The sequence below is a fragment of the Corythoichthys intestinalis genome, chromosome 16 (genome assembly GCF_030265065.1).
Source record: "Corythoichthys intestinalis isolate RoL2023-P3 chromosome 16, ASM3026506v1, whole genome shotgun sequence".
In the NCBI taxonomy this organism is placed as follows: domain Eukaryota; kingdom Metazoa; phylum Chordata; class Actinopteri; order Syngnathiformes; family Syngnathidae; genus Corythoichthys; species Corythoichthys intestinalis.
Genome location: NC_080410.1, coordinates 44,799,284 through 44,817,922, shown reverse-complemented (window position 1 = coordinate 44,817,922; position 18,639 = coordinate 44,799,284). Strand labels below are relative to the sequence as shown.

Genomic DNA, 18,639 nt, shown 5'->3' with positions numbered 1-18,639 from the left:
AATACCTGGTAACAAAGATCTATTAACTAGAAAAACGGATAGTTATTATAAAGTGTTACCAAACCTAAATATGTTTTCATATTTTTAATGTACTGTTTAAATTATTTACAAAAAAAAAAACAATAAAGGGGAAAAACAGATCAACAAATCATTGTTTTCTTTTATAAATATCTGATTTATATCATAATTATTACATTTAAAACTATTTAAAAAAAAATATATATATATATATATATATATGGGGTTTTTTTGTTTTGTTTTGTTAGTTAGTTAGTTAGTTAGTTTGTTTGTTTGTTTGTTTGTTTGTTTTAATCAAACTTTGGGGGAGATAAAAGGGAAAAAACATGTCTTATATGTCTCTCTTTCCATTGCTGTTACATCTGAATAAATACATCGAACACACCCTTAAAAAAAAAAAAAAAAATCTTAAATAAACTCCGCCTCTATTTATCGTATTTTCAAGGAGAGGGGACAAGGGGGCGGTCCCCATTAACTGCGAAAAACGACGGCTCACTGTCATTTTTTTTCTGATGGTTTATTAAAACCATATTATTATTTTTATTTGCATTTTTGCTACAACTTACGCTCAGACAGTTAATTCAAATAACTAATATATTTTTCTTCTTGCTATTGTCATAATATTTTCTAATATACATATAAAACACGAGACAAATGAACGCTGGAGCACAAAAAAAATTCTGTACATGAATTGTACCTCAACATATAAAAGTGCTCAATGTGACCACTAGATGGCATTGTTTAAGCTTCTAAATTGTTTTCATTTACATGCGCTCAAAATTATGTCAGCAGTAGTATCCATAGAAATGGGAAAGAAAATGAAGATTTATGTTTGAACAATTTATTTGGAACGTTCTGCACATAAAAATAGACCTAACTGTAAGGAAATAAATATATTTACATGATTTTTGTAAAGCTTCATTTTATTACAAATGTGTTTGCTGCAAGTCCTCCTCTGCACGGCGGCGGCCTCTCTTGTGAAGGCCTGAGTCCAAAAGAACAGGCCTCCTCCATCCGCTTTCATACTGCTCGGCACTCAACATGGGGGTGGCCACCCACGTGATTTCATTAAAAAGAGCATAGTCCGCCTTGTAGTGCTTTTTGCCCACTTTGAGAACTTCCCGGAAGCGTTGTGCCCAGCGGATATCGGCGGGCGTGTAGGAGGTGCGCGTCTGGTGAAGCATGCCCGTGGAGTCGTCGGTGTAAGTGAAGGACACCACAAGCTCAAAGTCCTCCTCCAGAAGCTGTTGAGGACCAATGTTATAGAGCGGGCTGCCCGGTTCTAGTTTGTGTATGACCGTGGCGGGCGTGGCTAGTACGAGATCCCGGTTTTGAATGTCCACATCTTGGTAAGAGATCACCACGGAACCTCGGGATTGTTTTGAGTAACGGACGAGCTGCGCCCGAGCGGCGCCCTCTAGTATGTGATTACCTCGGAAGTCTCCGAGCCGCCACGACAGACACAGAACGCCGTCCCTACGGTTGACCACGGCGAATCTGCTGAAGCCAACCGTTTGAGCTCTCTTTCGTGCTGACGCCATTTTAGTGATGATTATACCAATAACGATGGTGTCCAGGAGGCAGCTAAAGACATCCTGAATGGTCACCACAACCATAGCGGATACACAGTTCTCCGTCATGCCCCTATAGCCGTACCCGATGGTCGCCTGAGTCTCCATGGAGAAGAGAAACGCTGAGGTGAAGTCGTGTACGTTGAGCACGCAGGGATCGTCCGTATCTCCGGCTCGGTCTCCGTGTACGTACGCGATGAGCCAGTAGCAAAGCCCGAAGAAGAGCCAAGAGACGATGTAGGACAGCGAAAAGACCAGGAGCATTACCCTCCAGCGTACCTCCACCAGAGTGGTGAAGATGTCCAACAGGTATGGACTCCATTCCCTGGGGATCTTATGGAAGACCACGGGAAACCTGCCGTCCTTGTGCATGAAGCGAAGCCGCCGGCCCTCGTCGTGATCTGTGCTGAAGGAGGTGTCCACCACCACATCGTTGCATCTTCCAATGCTCATGCTGACTGCCGTTCAGAATTCTGTCAAGGCACGGATGATTAAATAATTATTATAGCCTAAAGGGAAAGACAACAAGGGATACAAATGACCTTCATGTAAAAGGAAGGTTGCTCAAAGTAGTTGATGTGAGTATGCAAACCAGAAAACTTGTTAGACCTCTGATAATAATAATAATACTTTTTATTTCAATTGTCTTTCAAAACACTCAAGGACACTGTACAATAGAGCTAAGGATCTAGGTGAGTAAGAAAGATTGAACAGGTGCGTTTTCAGTCGGGATTTGAAAAGTGGGAGCGTAGATACTGTATGTTGTGCAGCTCAGGAGCTAGGGAGTTCAACAGCTGGGGGGCAGAGTGACTGAATGCTCTGGAACCATAGGTGGTGAGACTGGCACGAGGGTCATGATGAGGACAATCTTGTAGACAATTTTTTGTAGAGCCGTCCCGACTAGTTGACGCTGTCGACGTCATCGATGATGAAAATGCGTCAACAGGAAAAACATACCGTCGACGGGTAATGACGGGTTTTTAAAAAATTACATGTGGATAAAGTTTAGAATGGTGGCCACTCGCGAAGCAAACTGTTGTTAGCGGCCCCCTCAAGGAAGCCGCTGTTTTCTCAATGTGACCGGCATTGTCAGATTGAGGGGAGAGGAAGAAAGTGGGCGAGCGAGAGAGAGGGAGTTGGATAGGTGAGAGTTGCGAAAGTGCGCGGGTAGCGCGGAGTTAAAGGGGAACTTTGAAGTAAGGTTGGCCAACCATGTTTTTGAATAATATCAATGGCTAAACAATTATAAGCATATTTTCATTATTTTTTTTAACGCAACCCTTCCAGATTCTTTGTTTAACCCATAGCAACGCCCTTGACAACGAAAATGCTTTTCTTCGGCAATCTTCGGAAATCTTCAGAAATTACGTCACACCTAGACGTGCGAGGGAAGTCCACCATAGAACAGTATTGTTTGTTGCATTGCTTCTCGGTAAGATGCCACAGCGGTGTGTGGCGATGTTTTGTTCTCGCTCAAACGAAAAGTTGTATGAGTGGCCAAAGGATAGCAGGGCACGTAAATGGACATTTTTCGTTCGCACGAAGCGAATGAATTTCACGCCATCATCGAGTAGTGTTCTCTGCTGCAAACACTTCGAAGATGCCTGCTTCCTTAACCGGTCTGCTTATGATCAAGGATTTGCCAAAAAGTAAGTGTGATTTTTGGATAGATGACTGATGACTTTGTCAAAGCATAGCTGCCTACTGTTGTGGAATTGAACAGTATAAGCTATGAGAGCCGCTGACAGGTGACAGCTGAAAAATAGCGTGTTGGTTTAGCGTAGCCATTGAGTCGATCTCGCAGCGAATCAGCGAGGGCGCAGGTCACGCAGTGAATCATGGGAAATGTAGTCTCGGGACAACACTGAAGTGGTGCTTTGTAATCTGTTCGCTTGTGTGAAAAAACTACATTTCCTCACGCCATTAGACGCCAATTCCTGCCGAGAGCTGTGCCGAGCTGTGTTCTAACTTTTCCATAAGAACTGCTCCATGTGCTAATAAAGAGACAAGGTTGTCAGCGCGTCGTCTTTTCGATACATTTGTAAACAAAAAGCTCATAACAAGACACTATGCACAATCTGTTTAAGAGACGCTGGAATGGGAGGCGAGGAGGAGATCGGCGAGAAGCAAAACTTCGCTGTCGAATGTGGCGGCAGTCCGCTATTATTTTGTTTTCTTATTGTTGCCACAATAAAGTGGAGAAAGCCATCGAAGACTCATCTCCTTCTTTCCCCCCAACGTTTTTATATTATTATTTTATATGCACGAGAGCTGCCGGATCTGCCAAAATGAACATGAAGTCTGATTATTGTTTTTTTTAACAATGTCATCAGATAGACAAAAACATAACATTATGTGCAAATGCCTGCATCTTCAAATCATAAAAATAATAACAGCCTATATCTTACCAATGTTGTAATCTCGATGGGTCTTGTCCCCATTCCATGTCAGGTAGTCTAGGTACATTGTTTGCATTCTGATTAGCGTCTGGCTAATACATATTAGATCCAACATAAAATTCCAAGCTCCTCTTCTTCCTCCAACTCTTCAAAAACTTGGATCTCCTCCCTTGCGCTCGGTCTATCGCTTATATCGCTGTTTGAATCATTGTTTGAAGGGCTTTGTTTGGCGGCCGTATGTATGGAGCTGCCAACGCTGTTCCCGGTGTGACGTATCACTTCCGGGTTCGTCCCCTTTCAGGCTTGAACTTCGGAAACGCGATTATTTTGTCAAATATACAACATATAAATTATTTTTTCATGCTTTATTTGGTGGACAATGTTTAATTACTTTACTTGTGACCCTATTTGGCATGTGAAGAAATTAGTTCACACTACAGCTTTAAGTGGCTGCATCCGCCACGTTTTTGTTTTAGTCAATAAAAGTATCCATAAAAAGCGCCTCTCGGGGTTTTTATGCACGCCGCAGCCTTCCTGAGTATGAAATCGGACGAACCATCGACAACGAGCCAAGTGAATCACGGGTTCACTCCCTGTTACGGCGAGGAGTTGAAAACAGCACCAATTGCCAAGAAGGGCAAAATTGGTAACACGGTAAAAGCGGCATAAAGCCAAAAAAACGGACCAGAATAGCCAGAGCCTGGATTTATTTCAAGGAAAATATGGAGGATGCCACTGTGTGTACTCTTTGCTAAGCTGTGCTCGCAGACCACGGTAGCACGTCGGCTATGAACGAACACTTGAAACGCTGTCACCCAGGTGTAATTTTCGAAGACAAGAAACAACAAGCTAGCGGATTGTATGTCCATACAACTTACTAACGATTTTTTAAAATTGAAGTTGCCTTTATTTGCATCGTATCAATGTGCATTTTTTATTTAATAATGAATGTATAATATGTATAATATTATATAATATTTTATTTAATTATTATTAAATTTATTAGGATCTTGGAAGCTCCCACTTGGGGGAAAAATATATCCTGTATATACATAATATAATAAAAATCTATATGGGAAAACAGCATTGGCCTGCTAACTGTAATCCATGACTGCACTAATGTTAGTTACTTTATATTATAAAGTATTATTGTGTATATACATATAGTAGTATACTATAAAATTAATACTATATATTTTTTTTTTGTAACAATGACTATGTGTGCCTTTCATACAAAATAATTGCAGTAATATTTCAGTGTGCCCTCTGCGTTATCTATTTTCAAAAACAAAAATTGAACAGTTTTTCCCCTCCCAAAAAAATGCGGAATGCACACCAGAAAGAGCATCTGAACTCACACAAAGTATTCTGAAAATGATTGTCCGGGACATTGCAATTCATTTTAACATTTAGAACATTATAGACATACCACAAAAAGAGTAAGAATTGTTTTGACTCCTGTTAAAAAGGTGAAGTCACAGTGTTTCCGTTTAGTTAATTTCTGCAGCATTTGACCTCATTGTTTGTGATTTATTATTGATATTTATGTTATTTATTTATACGTTAATAAAGAATTTAGGTGTTCCAAAAGGTTTTTTTGTGAATTAATAAGCTTCAAGAAAAATTTAATTATTAAATTGGGGAAAAATAAAAAATATTAGATTAGTCAACTAATCGTAAAAATAGTCGGCTGACTAATCGGGACGAAATTAGTCATTTGGGACAGCCCTAATTCTTTGTTTAATTGGGAGCCAGTGGAGTTGACAGAGGATGGGGGTTATGTGGTGTCTGGTGGGGGTTCAAATGATGAGGGGTGCTGCTGGGTTTTGGAGGAGCTGCATTTTCTGGAGGGATTTTTTGGGGAGACCATGCATACCTGTCAATTTTTACGGATTCAGCGTAATTTGTACAAGTGAGTACTGATTTTTAAATGTGTACGCCATACGTTCAAAACGTTTTTCGTGCATTACGTTTTTTTTCTCCGTTCGGATTTTGTCACCATTTCGGCAACGAGACAATGTGCGTTACTCTGCATGACTACGTTGGTTGAATGACGCGAGAAAAGTCAGAGACACAGAGAAAAAAGAGCAGGAGTGGGAAGGAGGGAAGAGTGTTTGTTTTGACGCTGTAGCAAACGCGATGCTAGGCTAGGTGGCTCCAATATTTCCTGACTGTAGCCGACAGCTTACAATCTACGCCAAGATATCACATGCATATAGAACTACTACATGCAAAATGACAGACTCAGCGGCATTAGTAAACAGCCACCATTTTAAAGCAGTAGACGTCTCAGAAAGGTTCACTAGGAAGGTTCACTACAACAGAGCCTAAGTAACTTTTTATCTAAAATACTTAATTAGGCAAAATCTTGACTTGACTCTATCTTTCAATGATAGAATTTTAAAACTTTCACATATTGAAAGTAGACAGAAGGGAACCAATGCAAAAACGAGAGCAATTTTAACAACTTTAACAGTTTATTCACAACATTAAATGACTTCCAAACATAGCAAAGGTTACTATGTTGTTGTTTTTTTTTTTGTTGAAAAAATGAAGAAAAAAAAAACATCAAAGGTAACACCAGTTACTTTGCCAAGTAACTAATTAGTCTTACATTCAGTTAACCGAGTTACAAATCAATTACTTTTTAGGAAAAGTAATTTGTAACTGCAATTAATGAGTTTTTCAAAGTAAGATGAACAACACTGGTCATAAAAATGAAGTCTGCAAAATGAAAAGACGAAAGCGGAGATTTGAATCTGCCAATTTGATGCCGAACACAATTTGCCTGCAACTATTGCTGATCACTTCTCAGAATTAGCTAAAGAAATGTTCCCTGACTCAAATATTGCATCGGTAAGTTCATTTTATAAATTGACCTTTTTAATTTATAATTGGAAACACTAACGAACTACCTTCAAGTCAAACTGAATTGCGAGCTGAAGTGCAGCCATCAAAAGACATGATAGAAATTGCCAAAAGTGCTATATACAATTATAATGAAAGTCATGTTAAATTTTTGTAATCATGATGTAGCTGAAGATATTGATTGTTCTTTGATTGCACCAGGTTATATGTTACAATAGTACCAATAAATTCATATTATTTTAAAAATTGAGTTTTTTTTGTTTTTTTTTTTCATTTTGCACGCTATATTAAACGTTGTAAGATTAGTCACCAATTTGTAAAGGCATACGTCACTATTTGTAAGATTGCCAATGGCCTCGGGTTGACAGGTACGACCGTAAAGCAGTAAGTTCCAATAATCGATCCGGGAAGTGACTAGACTGCAAACAAGAGTGGCGGTGGCGTGAGAAAAGGAAGGAAACGATAGATATTACAAGGTGGTATTAGGCTGATCTTGTAGTGTCGTTTATATGGGAGTGGAAGGAGAGCGTGCAGTCGATGACATCCAGACTCTTAACGTGGAGGAGATCGGTATGCTATTGATGGAAACGGAGAAGTTACTGTCACTGGTGAACATGGCGGGGTACTACAAGAAAAACCTCTGATTTTGAGCTATTGAGTAGTAGGAAGTTAGAGGAGAACTATGAGGTAATGTCTTGTAGGCAGAGGGTGAGAGAAGGGAGGAGGTCCGTTTTAGGAGATGTAGAGCTGGGTGATATCCGCGTAGCAGTGGATGTTGTATTTACAGAAGATGGAATGGAGGGGGAGAATGTAAATGATGAAGAGGAACAGAGCCCCGGGGCACGCCAGCAGAGACAGGGATTTTGATTTGTGGGGGCCAAATTTAGCAAACTGCATGTGGTCAGAGAGGTAGTTCTGAATAGACATGAAAATAAATGAATGCGGTTGGCGGTGGATGCTATTTTCCCTACAAAAGTGGTGTTGTAGACTTAATTATTATCATTATTTATTTTTATTTATTTTTTGCTTTAAGTGGAGATTTAGCTGACTCTTAAGTTACGTTCATACTGCAAGATATCCAATTTGTTAGGAATACAGTAATATTACATGGATCAAATATGATAATTTATGTTGTAAATATGTAGGTCAGTGCTTCTGACCTTCATTTTTGAGGGGGAAACTGCCTCTGGCGAGCAACAGGCTCAAGAAATGACCTTAACAATAATAATGTTTCTCATTAGTTGATTATTTACGCCAGCTTACATTGCAGTCCTTCCAAAAGTGCTACAAACAACTATTACTACTGAATTGAATGGTGGAGTGAACTGTAAATAAAATTTTGTTTCCTAAAATTTCAAGATGACCTCATGTCTAAACGTTATCTAAGAACCTTAACTTAAAAAAGTGGTGTCGTATACACATTTTTAAACTACGCAGTATTTGTTTCAGCATTTATTGACATACACACATAGAATAGTTTGAACAATGACAGTAAAACATGTAAAACAAATGCCACACGTTTATTGTTTTATTGTCAACAACAGTTTGTTCTTTAACTTTTTTATGCACTTGCTGTTCGTGACATTGATCTACGGAGCCCTTAAAGGGACATCGAAAGAAATAAAATTAATTTACACCATCTGATGCGCACCAGATAGTATGTGGTGCGCACCAGAAACAATCTGATGCACCAGAAACAATCTGGTAAACATTAGCATTATATAGCATTTAAGCTAGCGAAATTTTGCTATGCGAGTTGGCCAATTCTTCGTTTGTAAGATCCTCATTTATTTTATTTTTTCTATATCGTTTGAAGCTAAGCTCAGGGCTGCATCGGACAACAGCCGTTTCGGCATGCTAAAAATGATAATAAAGGAATTACTTCAGCTTTACTTCAATCTTGGACTCAACTAGCGCCTGAGCTTAGCCTCAAACAATATACAAAAATAAATAAATAAATGAGGATCTAAGTACAAAAAAACAACAATTGGCTAACTTGCATAGCAAAAGTTCGCTAACTTAAATGCTATATAATGCTCATGGTTTCCAGATTGTTTCTAGTGCGCACTAGATGGTTTAAATTGATCTTATTTCTGTTGTTGTCCCTTTAGGGGTTCTGCATTGATCAGTGTTGAAATAGCACTTAACTATTTTTGGTCATTTAAAAAATGCTTAGCGTCATGAAGACCTGGCAACCACACATTGTGAATTACATGACCCAAAATATGAGGCCCACATATGTTTAATTTTCATTTGACATGTCTTAATTATAGGATTAAAATTTGAAACTATTTTTTTTTTTAAATGGAGGGATGCAAATGCACCCACGGATTGGCTATGGCCCCCAATAACACTCAAAATTTGATTTGATTTTTTTTCTCATATAATATAAATGAGTGCCCTATAAGGGGTAAAAACAGTACCATTACAGAGCATACTCTCTAACAGCAACTGCTATTATTATTAATCTATTTTATTCTTAGTGGATGTCAATCATTATCCTGAAATGGCTTTCACCTTTACATGCGACATCATGAGTTAAACTTTAACCGTCCACTCCACGTATGACCGCTAATATAAAATGCGTAGTATGCTAAAGTCAGTATTTTTCTATCACTTTCCTTCACTCCGTCAAACTGCGTAATCTTGACAGCTGCTCCGATAGAAACAGGTTGGCGAGAACAGATCAAAACATTCCTCAAGCTGCCTAGTCATTCAAATTGTTATTTTATGGTCTAATTGTGTCACCCAGGAACACTTTGCTGATAATGTCGAGTTTATGAGTATGTACTCTGATTTTACACCTTTAGTGTTGACACTGTGAACCCAACACATCTTGAGTAAGTCACTCATGCAAATTTCATTTCGGAAAATTACAGTATTTGTAATGAAATGAACAAACAAACTGAAAATGAATAAAAATAGTGCTTGAAATGTTATGATGGGACAGAAAGGAAAATAGAAAAGGAGAGAGAGACAGAAGAGAAGAAAAACAACAACAACAAATACATTAAATGCCTACACTAACTATGAATATAGTAGTGCTATCGTTAACTAATTCTATTTCCGGTTGACACCATGTGGGAGGCCTGATGACCGAGTGAAGTCAGAAGGAGATGTGATTAGGTGGGGTGAAGCGTAAACAAATCAGCAATGTGAGGTGGAGAACCCAGGATTATGTGAATCACTTAAGTGTGGATATGTTGACATCCTATTCTATGTAGACATGTGCCGGTTACCGGTTTCACGGTTTACCGTGGTGTGAAAACGTCGCGGTTTCAAAACCACTAAAATTTTCCGTCAAACCTTAGTACGGTATTCGCTATTTTTCATGTGCCAAAATGCAGCAGAAGTGGCTTGGTGCGGCAGCGCTCACCCTTCCCGTTTGTTGCCGTGAGTGTCAGTAACGCTATTCTGCTAAACAGCCAGCAAACCCAAAAACCAACCCTCGAAACACAAGGCGTACTTTTCTTCAATTTATTGAGCTCTCAAATCGTGGTGAAATATACAAATGAATATATTTAAAACGTTATACAATTGTATTTTTCCACATGTGAGTAGGTTCAACAGGATAGCAGTAGCACCATGAAAAAGGTCGCCAAAAACAAAACACACATTTTCCTTTCAAATTCAATATACAAACTAACTAAAACTTACAAAGACGAATGTTATTAGCCTAGGCTAAGCTGGGAGAGCAGCTTCGTCGACGTTTCATGTCTCACAGCCGCTGACTGAGAAACAAGCTTAAATGAAGGAGGGAGAGAAAAAAAAAAAGGATCGCGTCAAAGATCGATAATTGCGAAAGGAGGTCTCACTCCTCACTTTTTGTTTCAGATGAAACCTTTCCTCAACATATTTACATTTTAACTAACTTATAAAACTAACTTACCCATCTTTAACTAACTTATTAACTTATGAATTCTTTCTTCTTTTTAACACAAAGGCATGACATCATGTAGAAGAGAGTTGACACAGTGGCTGAAAATGGCGAAATTGCAGCTTCTCCCCCTCAAAAAAGTCATACAGTATATATTTTTAATTTTATTTAGAAGTGTTTTTACTTTTTTATAGCAATTATTTTGTTCTTGCTCTAATATTGAGCAACTTGAGCTGTGGCTGTGGGTATAGTCTAGGTTCTATTTATTTTAATTTTATATAAAATATTTGTTATTTTTTGTTAGTTTATTTATTTTCACATTAATTTATTTTCACATTATATTCATGTTCCAATTTGCAAATATGTTCTGGAAAAAAAAAATTGTTCAATGGAAAAAAGTTTTTTTTTTTTTTTTTTTTTTTTTAAACCCATACATCTCAAAATTTTGGAGCTATAATTGAAATACCGTGATACCGTGAAACCGCGGTATTTTTGCTCACGGTTATCGTACCGTCAAAATCTCATACCGGCACATGCCTAATTCTATGCTGCCTGATCACATATCATGGCACCGATAGTTTCTCTACTCGAGTGTTTTGAATTGAACCCAGTCATGCGTGAATCCCATCAGACGCGTGATAGTCCTGCAGACAAATGGAAATGCTGCACAGGGGCCGCCTCAGGACCACGGCCCTTCCCCAGCCAATCAGGGCGGGTGAGCCAGCAGTCGTTCCTCCTCCCACAGTTCCAGAAAGGGGGCCGCCATCATCCCCCCAGGATCCAGGGTTGTGCCCTGGATCATCTCCGCCCCCCTTAACCGGCCTTCAGGGAAGGGATGAGGGGACGCGCCTTCGCCCACCAGCTACCGCCGCAACCCACCAACTGACAAGGCTTAGAGCTGGATCCCCACGGCCTACTACGCCCAAGACAGGACAGGGTCCCCACCCGTGGGCGATACCCCGCTGACTCACCAGCACCCAGCCAGCAATCCGTGCTGGAGCCCAAGGAGAATACCCGGGAAGAAAAGAAAGTGATTTCTGTAAGTCCTTAGCAAACACTGTAGGGTTCTTTTTTACCCCTCTGAGTATTCTGCACTGAGCTCTTGGCGTCATCTTTGGTGGACAGCCACTCCATGGAAGAGAAGCAACAGTGCCAAACTCTCTCCATTCGTAGACAACTTTTCTTACTGTCGATTGATGAACATCCAGACTTTTAGAGATGGTTTATACAAATCAACAATCCTTGATCGCAGGTCTTCAGACAGCCCTTTTGACCGAGCCATGATGCACATCAGACAATGCTTCTCATCAAGACAATTCTTACCAGGTGTGTGTTTTATAGTGGGCAGGGCAGCTTTAAACCACTCATCAGTGATTGGAAACACACCTGACTTAAAATATTTGGTCAAAATTGGTTTCAATTGCTCTTTAATTCTCCTTAGGCAGAGGGTTCACTTACTTACAGTATTTTTCCCCTATCTGTTACTGTTTGCATGCTATACTCATTAAAATATGAAAACCTATAAATGTTTGGGTGGATTTAGTTAGAGTAGACACATGATTTTAATCTGTGTGATTTTGACAAAGATCAGATCACATTTGATGATGATTTTATGCAGAAATGTGAGAAATTCCAAAAGGTTCAGATACTTTTTCATACCACTGTACGTGGAAATTCGGGTTCCGTCGGCAGTGTAGGAACCCTGGGACTACCTGTATGTCGGTTTTGGGATTTTTGTCAGTTTTCTTCACTATTGAAAGCTCTGCAAACTTGGAACTTCTGAGAAACAAATTGATGTCACTCTCTATGAGTGTGTCAAATTAGGTTCAAAATCGGGCCATTCCTCCTGCCACTCGATTTTTTTCGATGATCAATTTTCAATTCTTATCGGGGGTACCTCGATACAAAACTTACCTATGAACACTCGCAGATGCTTAAACTACTAATGTGTAAATTTTTAAGAAAATCGGTCAAGCAGTTTCAGGGTCCATAGGGAACACTCAGACAAAGTTCCGTTTATATACAGTATAAATTTAGATTTAATTAACTTTGATCTATAATGAAAATAGTTAGAAACTTACTTGTGTTTTCCTGATGCATGAGGCGCATTTGAAATGTGGTCCAAGTGCTCGAGAGTGTGCAGTTAGCTCTGGTCCTGAGGCAAAGTCCCCTTCTACTTTCTGATATGGCTTCAGCCACCTCTGACGTCTTATTGGCCAATCTGGAAAAATTTATGGCCTGAGCAACATTTTAGAAATTGCTCAGGACAGAAAATAATGCACACAAAAAATAACCCCTAATCAACTGACCTTCCCTTGTTTGATGAAACGGTCTTGAAAATCTTCCAGAATTCGACACCAATGGGCAGATTATTAATAGACCATTTAGCTGGTCTTTTTCTCTGTGCATTTCCGTGATTCATTAGACAGAAAGTTAACCTTTGCTCAATCAGGCAGAAAGAGACGCAGTGATTGGCATCGGATTTTCTTTAGGTCTGGATTGTCCTCAGTTTGATGCGGCTGGATTTTAAAGAGCTTTTTATTGCGGCCATAACCACAGCCAGAAGGAGGTCAATGACGGCAAAACAATCGTGTTGTCGTGTGCAAAAATAAAACAATGTGTACGGTTTCGTCTTAGGTGCGATGATGTGCATAGACAGATAACAGGAATTCCTGAGAGATAACCTTTATGCTTCACTTCCTTTATTCAACACACGCGGATGCTGAAAAATGACTTGAATAAGATCAGGAAACATGGGGGAAAAAAACTACATTGAAACAAATTGTATCGAACGACGTCGCTGATAAGCAGCAAAGATAATTGGTTTAAAGTCGCTACTGACTGATATTGATAAAAATAGAGATAAACTATTAAGTATAATGCTTACATATTTTAAAGACACTAGCTGTTCATTTATAATGTACTCATGATAAAAAATTAAGTACACTTCAATTTTACTACTCAAGCACATACAAGTACATATAAACTAATATGCTTAAAGTATAAAAATATACCTGAAGTTGTTTCACTTTAGGACATTACGTACCCGTCATGTTGAACTTTTTCACAATTTAATCCAAGGGCATAGGTATGGGCTCAATATTGGTAGGGGCGATATAACAGCATAACCTGCATGTACACTTTTTGCTGGAAAACACCTCATTATAATTGAAAGAGCTGTGCAAAAGCCCAGCACAATGCATCTTGGAAATTGTCATAGCATTGGCATGTCCTATGATTGCCTGCCTGTATTTGTAATGCTTTGTCACCTCCTATATCAGGGGTCATGAATTAAAAATCCTCTGGGTCCGAAATAAAAAAATTACAACAATCTCAGGTCCGGAAATATTTTTAAAGCTTTGTTTTTTTCCCCCCAAAATACAAACGTATCTTTGTACGTGGCCATGCTGATAATTACAACACTCAAAAATGCAAATAATATATAAAAGGTGCATAAAACTAAAAAAGTGCTTTAATTGAATCATGAAATAGAAACATAAGAGCATGTTCAAGACTTTTTTTTTTTTTTTAACTGTGGATGCTGACGGGGCAGGGCCGGCCCAGCCTATACGCAGACTATGCAGCTGCTTAGACCACCAGGGGGCCCCCAATCAGGCAATTGTTTAATTTGTGTTCGATTTTGTTTACTACAGTTTGCTTTATTTGACTTTTGTGAGTTTTGAGACTTGATTACAAGCTTAAAAAAATAAAAGTTCTTCCTTAACTTCAGTCTTTCCTCTTTTAGAAAAAGGTTTGGCGCTATCTACTGTAAGACCTGATAATCATTTGGGGTGAGAAGTTTGAAGTATGCAGTGCACCAAAATCTGATTAATATACAAAATATGGACGTATGGGTTGGATTGCATGTATGGGTTTCACAGTACACTGGGACGAAATGGTGGGCCAAAAATATGGGACCCTTTGCATTATTTTGCTTAGGGCCCCCAAATGGCCTGGGCCGTCCCTGACAGGAGGACTTGCTTTAAGTGCCTTTTCTAATTGCTGCTCTTTACAAGCGCTACCGTCTCTGAACAGATGAGCCATAGCGGTCTTGTGCTGCCGCCAGGTAAAATGAACAAAAATGTGTTGGTCCACTCCGCTTTAAACACTCTGTTTTCTTCATCAATCTTGCATAGTTTTGAGCCCGCCATTTGCCGTACCTTTTTCGTCTCTTCCTCCAACTTCATTCGGCGCAATATTTGGCTGTCACTCCGCGGAGTCTGGAAAGCAAGTGTGAGACATGCTGTTCTAAAAAGAACTTTCAAATGCTTCACTCCCATTGGATGGCTCACACGCGTCACCGCTAAGGTTTTTGTTTGTTGCCCACCTCCGCTCTGCAAACCCGCAGACAAAAATGATTTTTGTTGTTGCAACGTGTATTAGTCGCGACAGCTTGAGATCCGGTCCAGACGGCTTGGCGGTCCGGAACCGGACCGAGGTCCGCGGTTCTGTGACCTCTATCCTATATGTGATATAGAATTCAACAAAAACCTACAGTTCCCCAAAATTCACCGTAAACTTTCCCCATTTGTTTCTAATGGGAAGCCATTGCTATGGACTAGGGTTGTTCCGATCATGTTATTTTGCTCCCGATCCGATCCCGATCGTTTTAGTTTGAGTATCTGCCGTTCCCGATATTTCCCGATCCAATTGCTTTTTTTTTTTTTTTTTCCCAATCATATACATTTTGGCAAAATGCATTAACAAAAAAATGAATAAAACTCGGACGAATATATACATTCAACATACAGTACATAAGTACTGTATTTGTTTATTATGACAATAAATCCTCAAGATGGCATTTACATTATTAACATTCTTTCTGTGAGAGGGAGCCACGGATAGAAAGACTTGTAATTCTTAAAGGATAAATGTGACTTTGAATATTGTGACTAAATATTGCCATCTAGTGTATTTGTTGAGCTTTCAGTGAATGATACTGTAGCCATTTAACTGTTCTGCCCAAATGCATGATGGGAAGTGCAACCATGACTGTGCGTAGTGGCACCAATTGATATATCTTCTCTGCGCTGGGAAATAACATAGGGTGTTAAGAAAAAGATCAATTACTTCCTTTCTTCCCCACAATGCTTCCCACGATATTTCTAATTGATGAGAGAGGGATTTTAAGGCTTTAGCCGACTAAAAAAAGGCTCCAAGGACTGCCAAAATTCACTCTACTCATTCTACGCTGCCTTTTAGCTCTATGTATAGGAAAAACGGCACCATCATAGATTGAACGCGACAATGCGTGAGTGGGTCGTGCAGCGCATACGTTAATTGGGTTAAATATCTTAACGTGATTAATATAAAAAAAATTAATTACCGCCGTTATTGGGATAAATTTGATACCCCTACTTTAAGCCAAAACTAAAGACTAGATGAGTGTAAGACATTTTGTCTGTAATGTTAAATACAATTAGAAAACAATTTAATTAAAAATATATAATGTATATATATTTAAAAAAGGCATGTCCAATATTTTTTTGCCGATTCCGATACTTTGAAAATGACGTGATCGGACCCGATCGATCGGTATCATCTTTACTATGTACTGTACGTCGTTCCATTCATTTCTAATGCCCAAAATTTCCCCTTCATTTTCAACCGGAGAAAAACTTGGGTGGTTGTAATATTTTACTAAGAACTTACCATTATAGCCCATTGACATTTAACTGGTGCCCAAGTACAGTAAGTTGATGCCATTGAAGGCCATGTACGTCAATGCCATTGAAGGCCATGTACGTCAATGCCATAGATGCAAGGGTGTAAGTTTGGTCTCAACGTTGGTAGGGATGCTATAAACGCATAACCTGCATATACACTTTTTGCTGGGGGTGGGACATTAATTGGACCAAACAGATTGGGTGAACGGGGTTGAGAAATACTTTTGGCACGAATATGCATTTGTGTTTCCTACATAGAAATGGAAAAAGTTACATTGTTATTTTCATTGGCGAAAGTCATTTTTCCAAATGGGGGGAACCCCATCGCTTCATATAAAGGAAATTTACAGTGGTTGTGTTTTGTGTAGTTATGTTCCGTGACTGTCTACACTTTCCTGTGAAACAGCCTTGAATCTCTCTTTCTAAGCAGCTTCTTGCTCACATTTTTCTGGTTCTATAGTTTCCAGCAGAGTTCACTACATATCTCAGTTTCATTAACGTTAACAGTTCAAAACACATACAGTGGGGAGAACAAGTATTTGATACACTGCCAATGGGTTTTCCCATTGGCAGTGTATCAAATAATTGTTCTCCCCACTGTACAAGGGTACAACTTTTCTCTAAGCAGCTTCCTACATGAGTTTTGCAGGTTACCAACTTCACACAGTTTAATGTTATGCTAACTCTGATGCAGGTCGGACTTTTAGTAGCAAAATTAGTGGCGTGTTCCCCAACTCCAATACATTGGCGTCTTTTTAAATTACTTACAGTGGCTGCTGCTGGCCGAAAAAAAAAACTTCTAATAGCCTGCTCTTTAAAAGGAGCGGAGGAGGTGGCATGTTGACATGTTTTTCTGTCGGGGTTGTGTGAGTGTGCGTGGGGTTGGGGTGGGAGGGCTTCTAATGATCACCCAATCAAACGTGTGGTTGAGGGGGAAAAATGGACCTTCACATTCATGTAAGTCTGAACATAATGAATATAATTCACTTGAAAAGGGTAGGGTCAATTCTATCCTGACAACATATGGGAAGACAATCGTCATTACCAGAGGCGTTGCAAGGGTCTCCGGGGGCCCCAGGCAACATGGGGCCCTTCGAGCGTGTGCAAGTAAGGGGGACAGTTGGACTTGGAGCAATAGCATATTTAATAAAAGTATAATAACGCTTCTGTCTCATAGAGCGCTTATTAGGACACTCAAAGTGCCCGGCTTCTACTACATTAGGACATAAAACTACAGTAACATAATACACTCACCACTGTCTTGCTTCGTTTTCTCCTCTTCTGCTTTTTTTTTCTTTTGTCGCTTCCAGAAGGATAACTTCTCTTGATTTTGGATATACGCCAATTTTAAAAAAGCCAAATCGCCGCACACTCTCACTCTGAGTCACGTGAGGGAGGGGGGGTGTAGAGCAATTGAGGGGGCCCCATCATGGAACTCAGACACAAGGCTTTCACTGGCACTGTCGCACTTGTCGCTGCCACAGTGCAGTAAAGCTGCATGTGCTGAATCTGTTGGCCATCTGGGGGCCCCTGCTGGCTGGGGGCCCTAGGCAATTGCCTGGTTTGCCTAATGGGATGCGACGCCTCTGGTCATTACCAATGTAACTGAACAAATTATAACAATTTGAGCATCCTGAAAAGTTGGTAGTGTTATGTTCCTACTGCCCCTATGCAAACCTACGCCCTAGCATTGACGCTAATATATGACGATTCTATTGATGCAAATGTACTTGGATTCCATTGACGCATATTTAAGTTGATCCCATTGACGGCCATGTACGTCAAAATATCAACAGAAAGTGATCCTGTAAGGTCCCTAAATCAACAGGAAGTGACCTGATATCAACAGGAAATGATCCTGAAATGTCCCCAAATCAACAGGAAGTGACCTGAAATCAGCAAGACGCCAAGGGGTTAACCTGCGAACACAAAGCTACCATCGCAATTTCTCCAGAAATTGCAGTTTCTAGTTGTAAATACTCTTCATTCTATAATGCTATATTGTATGTGAATTTATATAACAGGAAAAGCTGTTTATATAACCTGGTGATTAAACGAGCTAGTTTGTCTAAGTCAACACACTGACAATGACAGCCAAGCGTCAGGCATTCAGCTATCAAAACAAGTGTGCGATTTGCTTCCCAAAACCAGGGGAAAAAAAACATACATTTACCGCAAAGTCTTTGTCAGGCTTTCGTGACTGGGGGATCTACCATTGTTGAGTAAACTCAAGTGTGGAC

At 39.6% G+C, this 18,639-nt stretch overlaps 1 protein-coding gene across 2 annotated transcripts; it reads right to left on the bottom strand.

The window, feature by feature from the left end:
• Positions 1-691: 691 nt before the first annotated feature.
• On the bottom strand, positions 692-13,314 carry LOC130904308 (inward rectifier potassium channel 16-like). Of its 2 annotated transcripts, none has more exons than XM_057816986.1 (3): positions 13,043-13,314; positions 12,815-12,971; positions 692-2,062 (listed from the first exon to the last, which is right to left on the bottom strand). In XM_057816986.1, the coding sequence occupies exon 3, from the start codon at positions 2,040-2,042 to the stop codon at positions 945-947; it is 1,098 nt and encodes a 365-aa protein (XP_057672969.1). In that variant the 5' UTR covers positions 2,043-2,062; positions 12,815-12,971; positions 13,043-13,314; the 3' UTR covers positions 692-944. The 2 variants fall into 2 exon arrangements, with proteins under 2 accessions (XP_057672969.1, XP_057672970.1); XM_057816987.1 differs by having other exon boundaries at positions 12,815-12,954.
• Positions 13,315-18,639: the final 5,325 nt, after the last annotated feature.

Bases quoted from the DNA above. Each gene is read 5' to 3' on its own strand.
- LOC130904308 (XM_057816986.1), bottom strand. From the start codon at position 2,042: ATGAGCATTGGAAGATGCAACGATGTGGTGGTGGACACCTCCTTCAGC.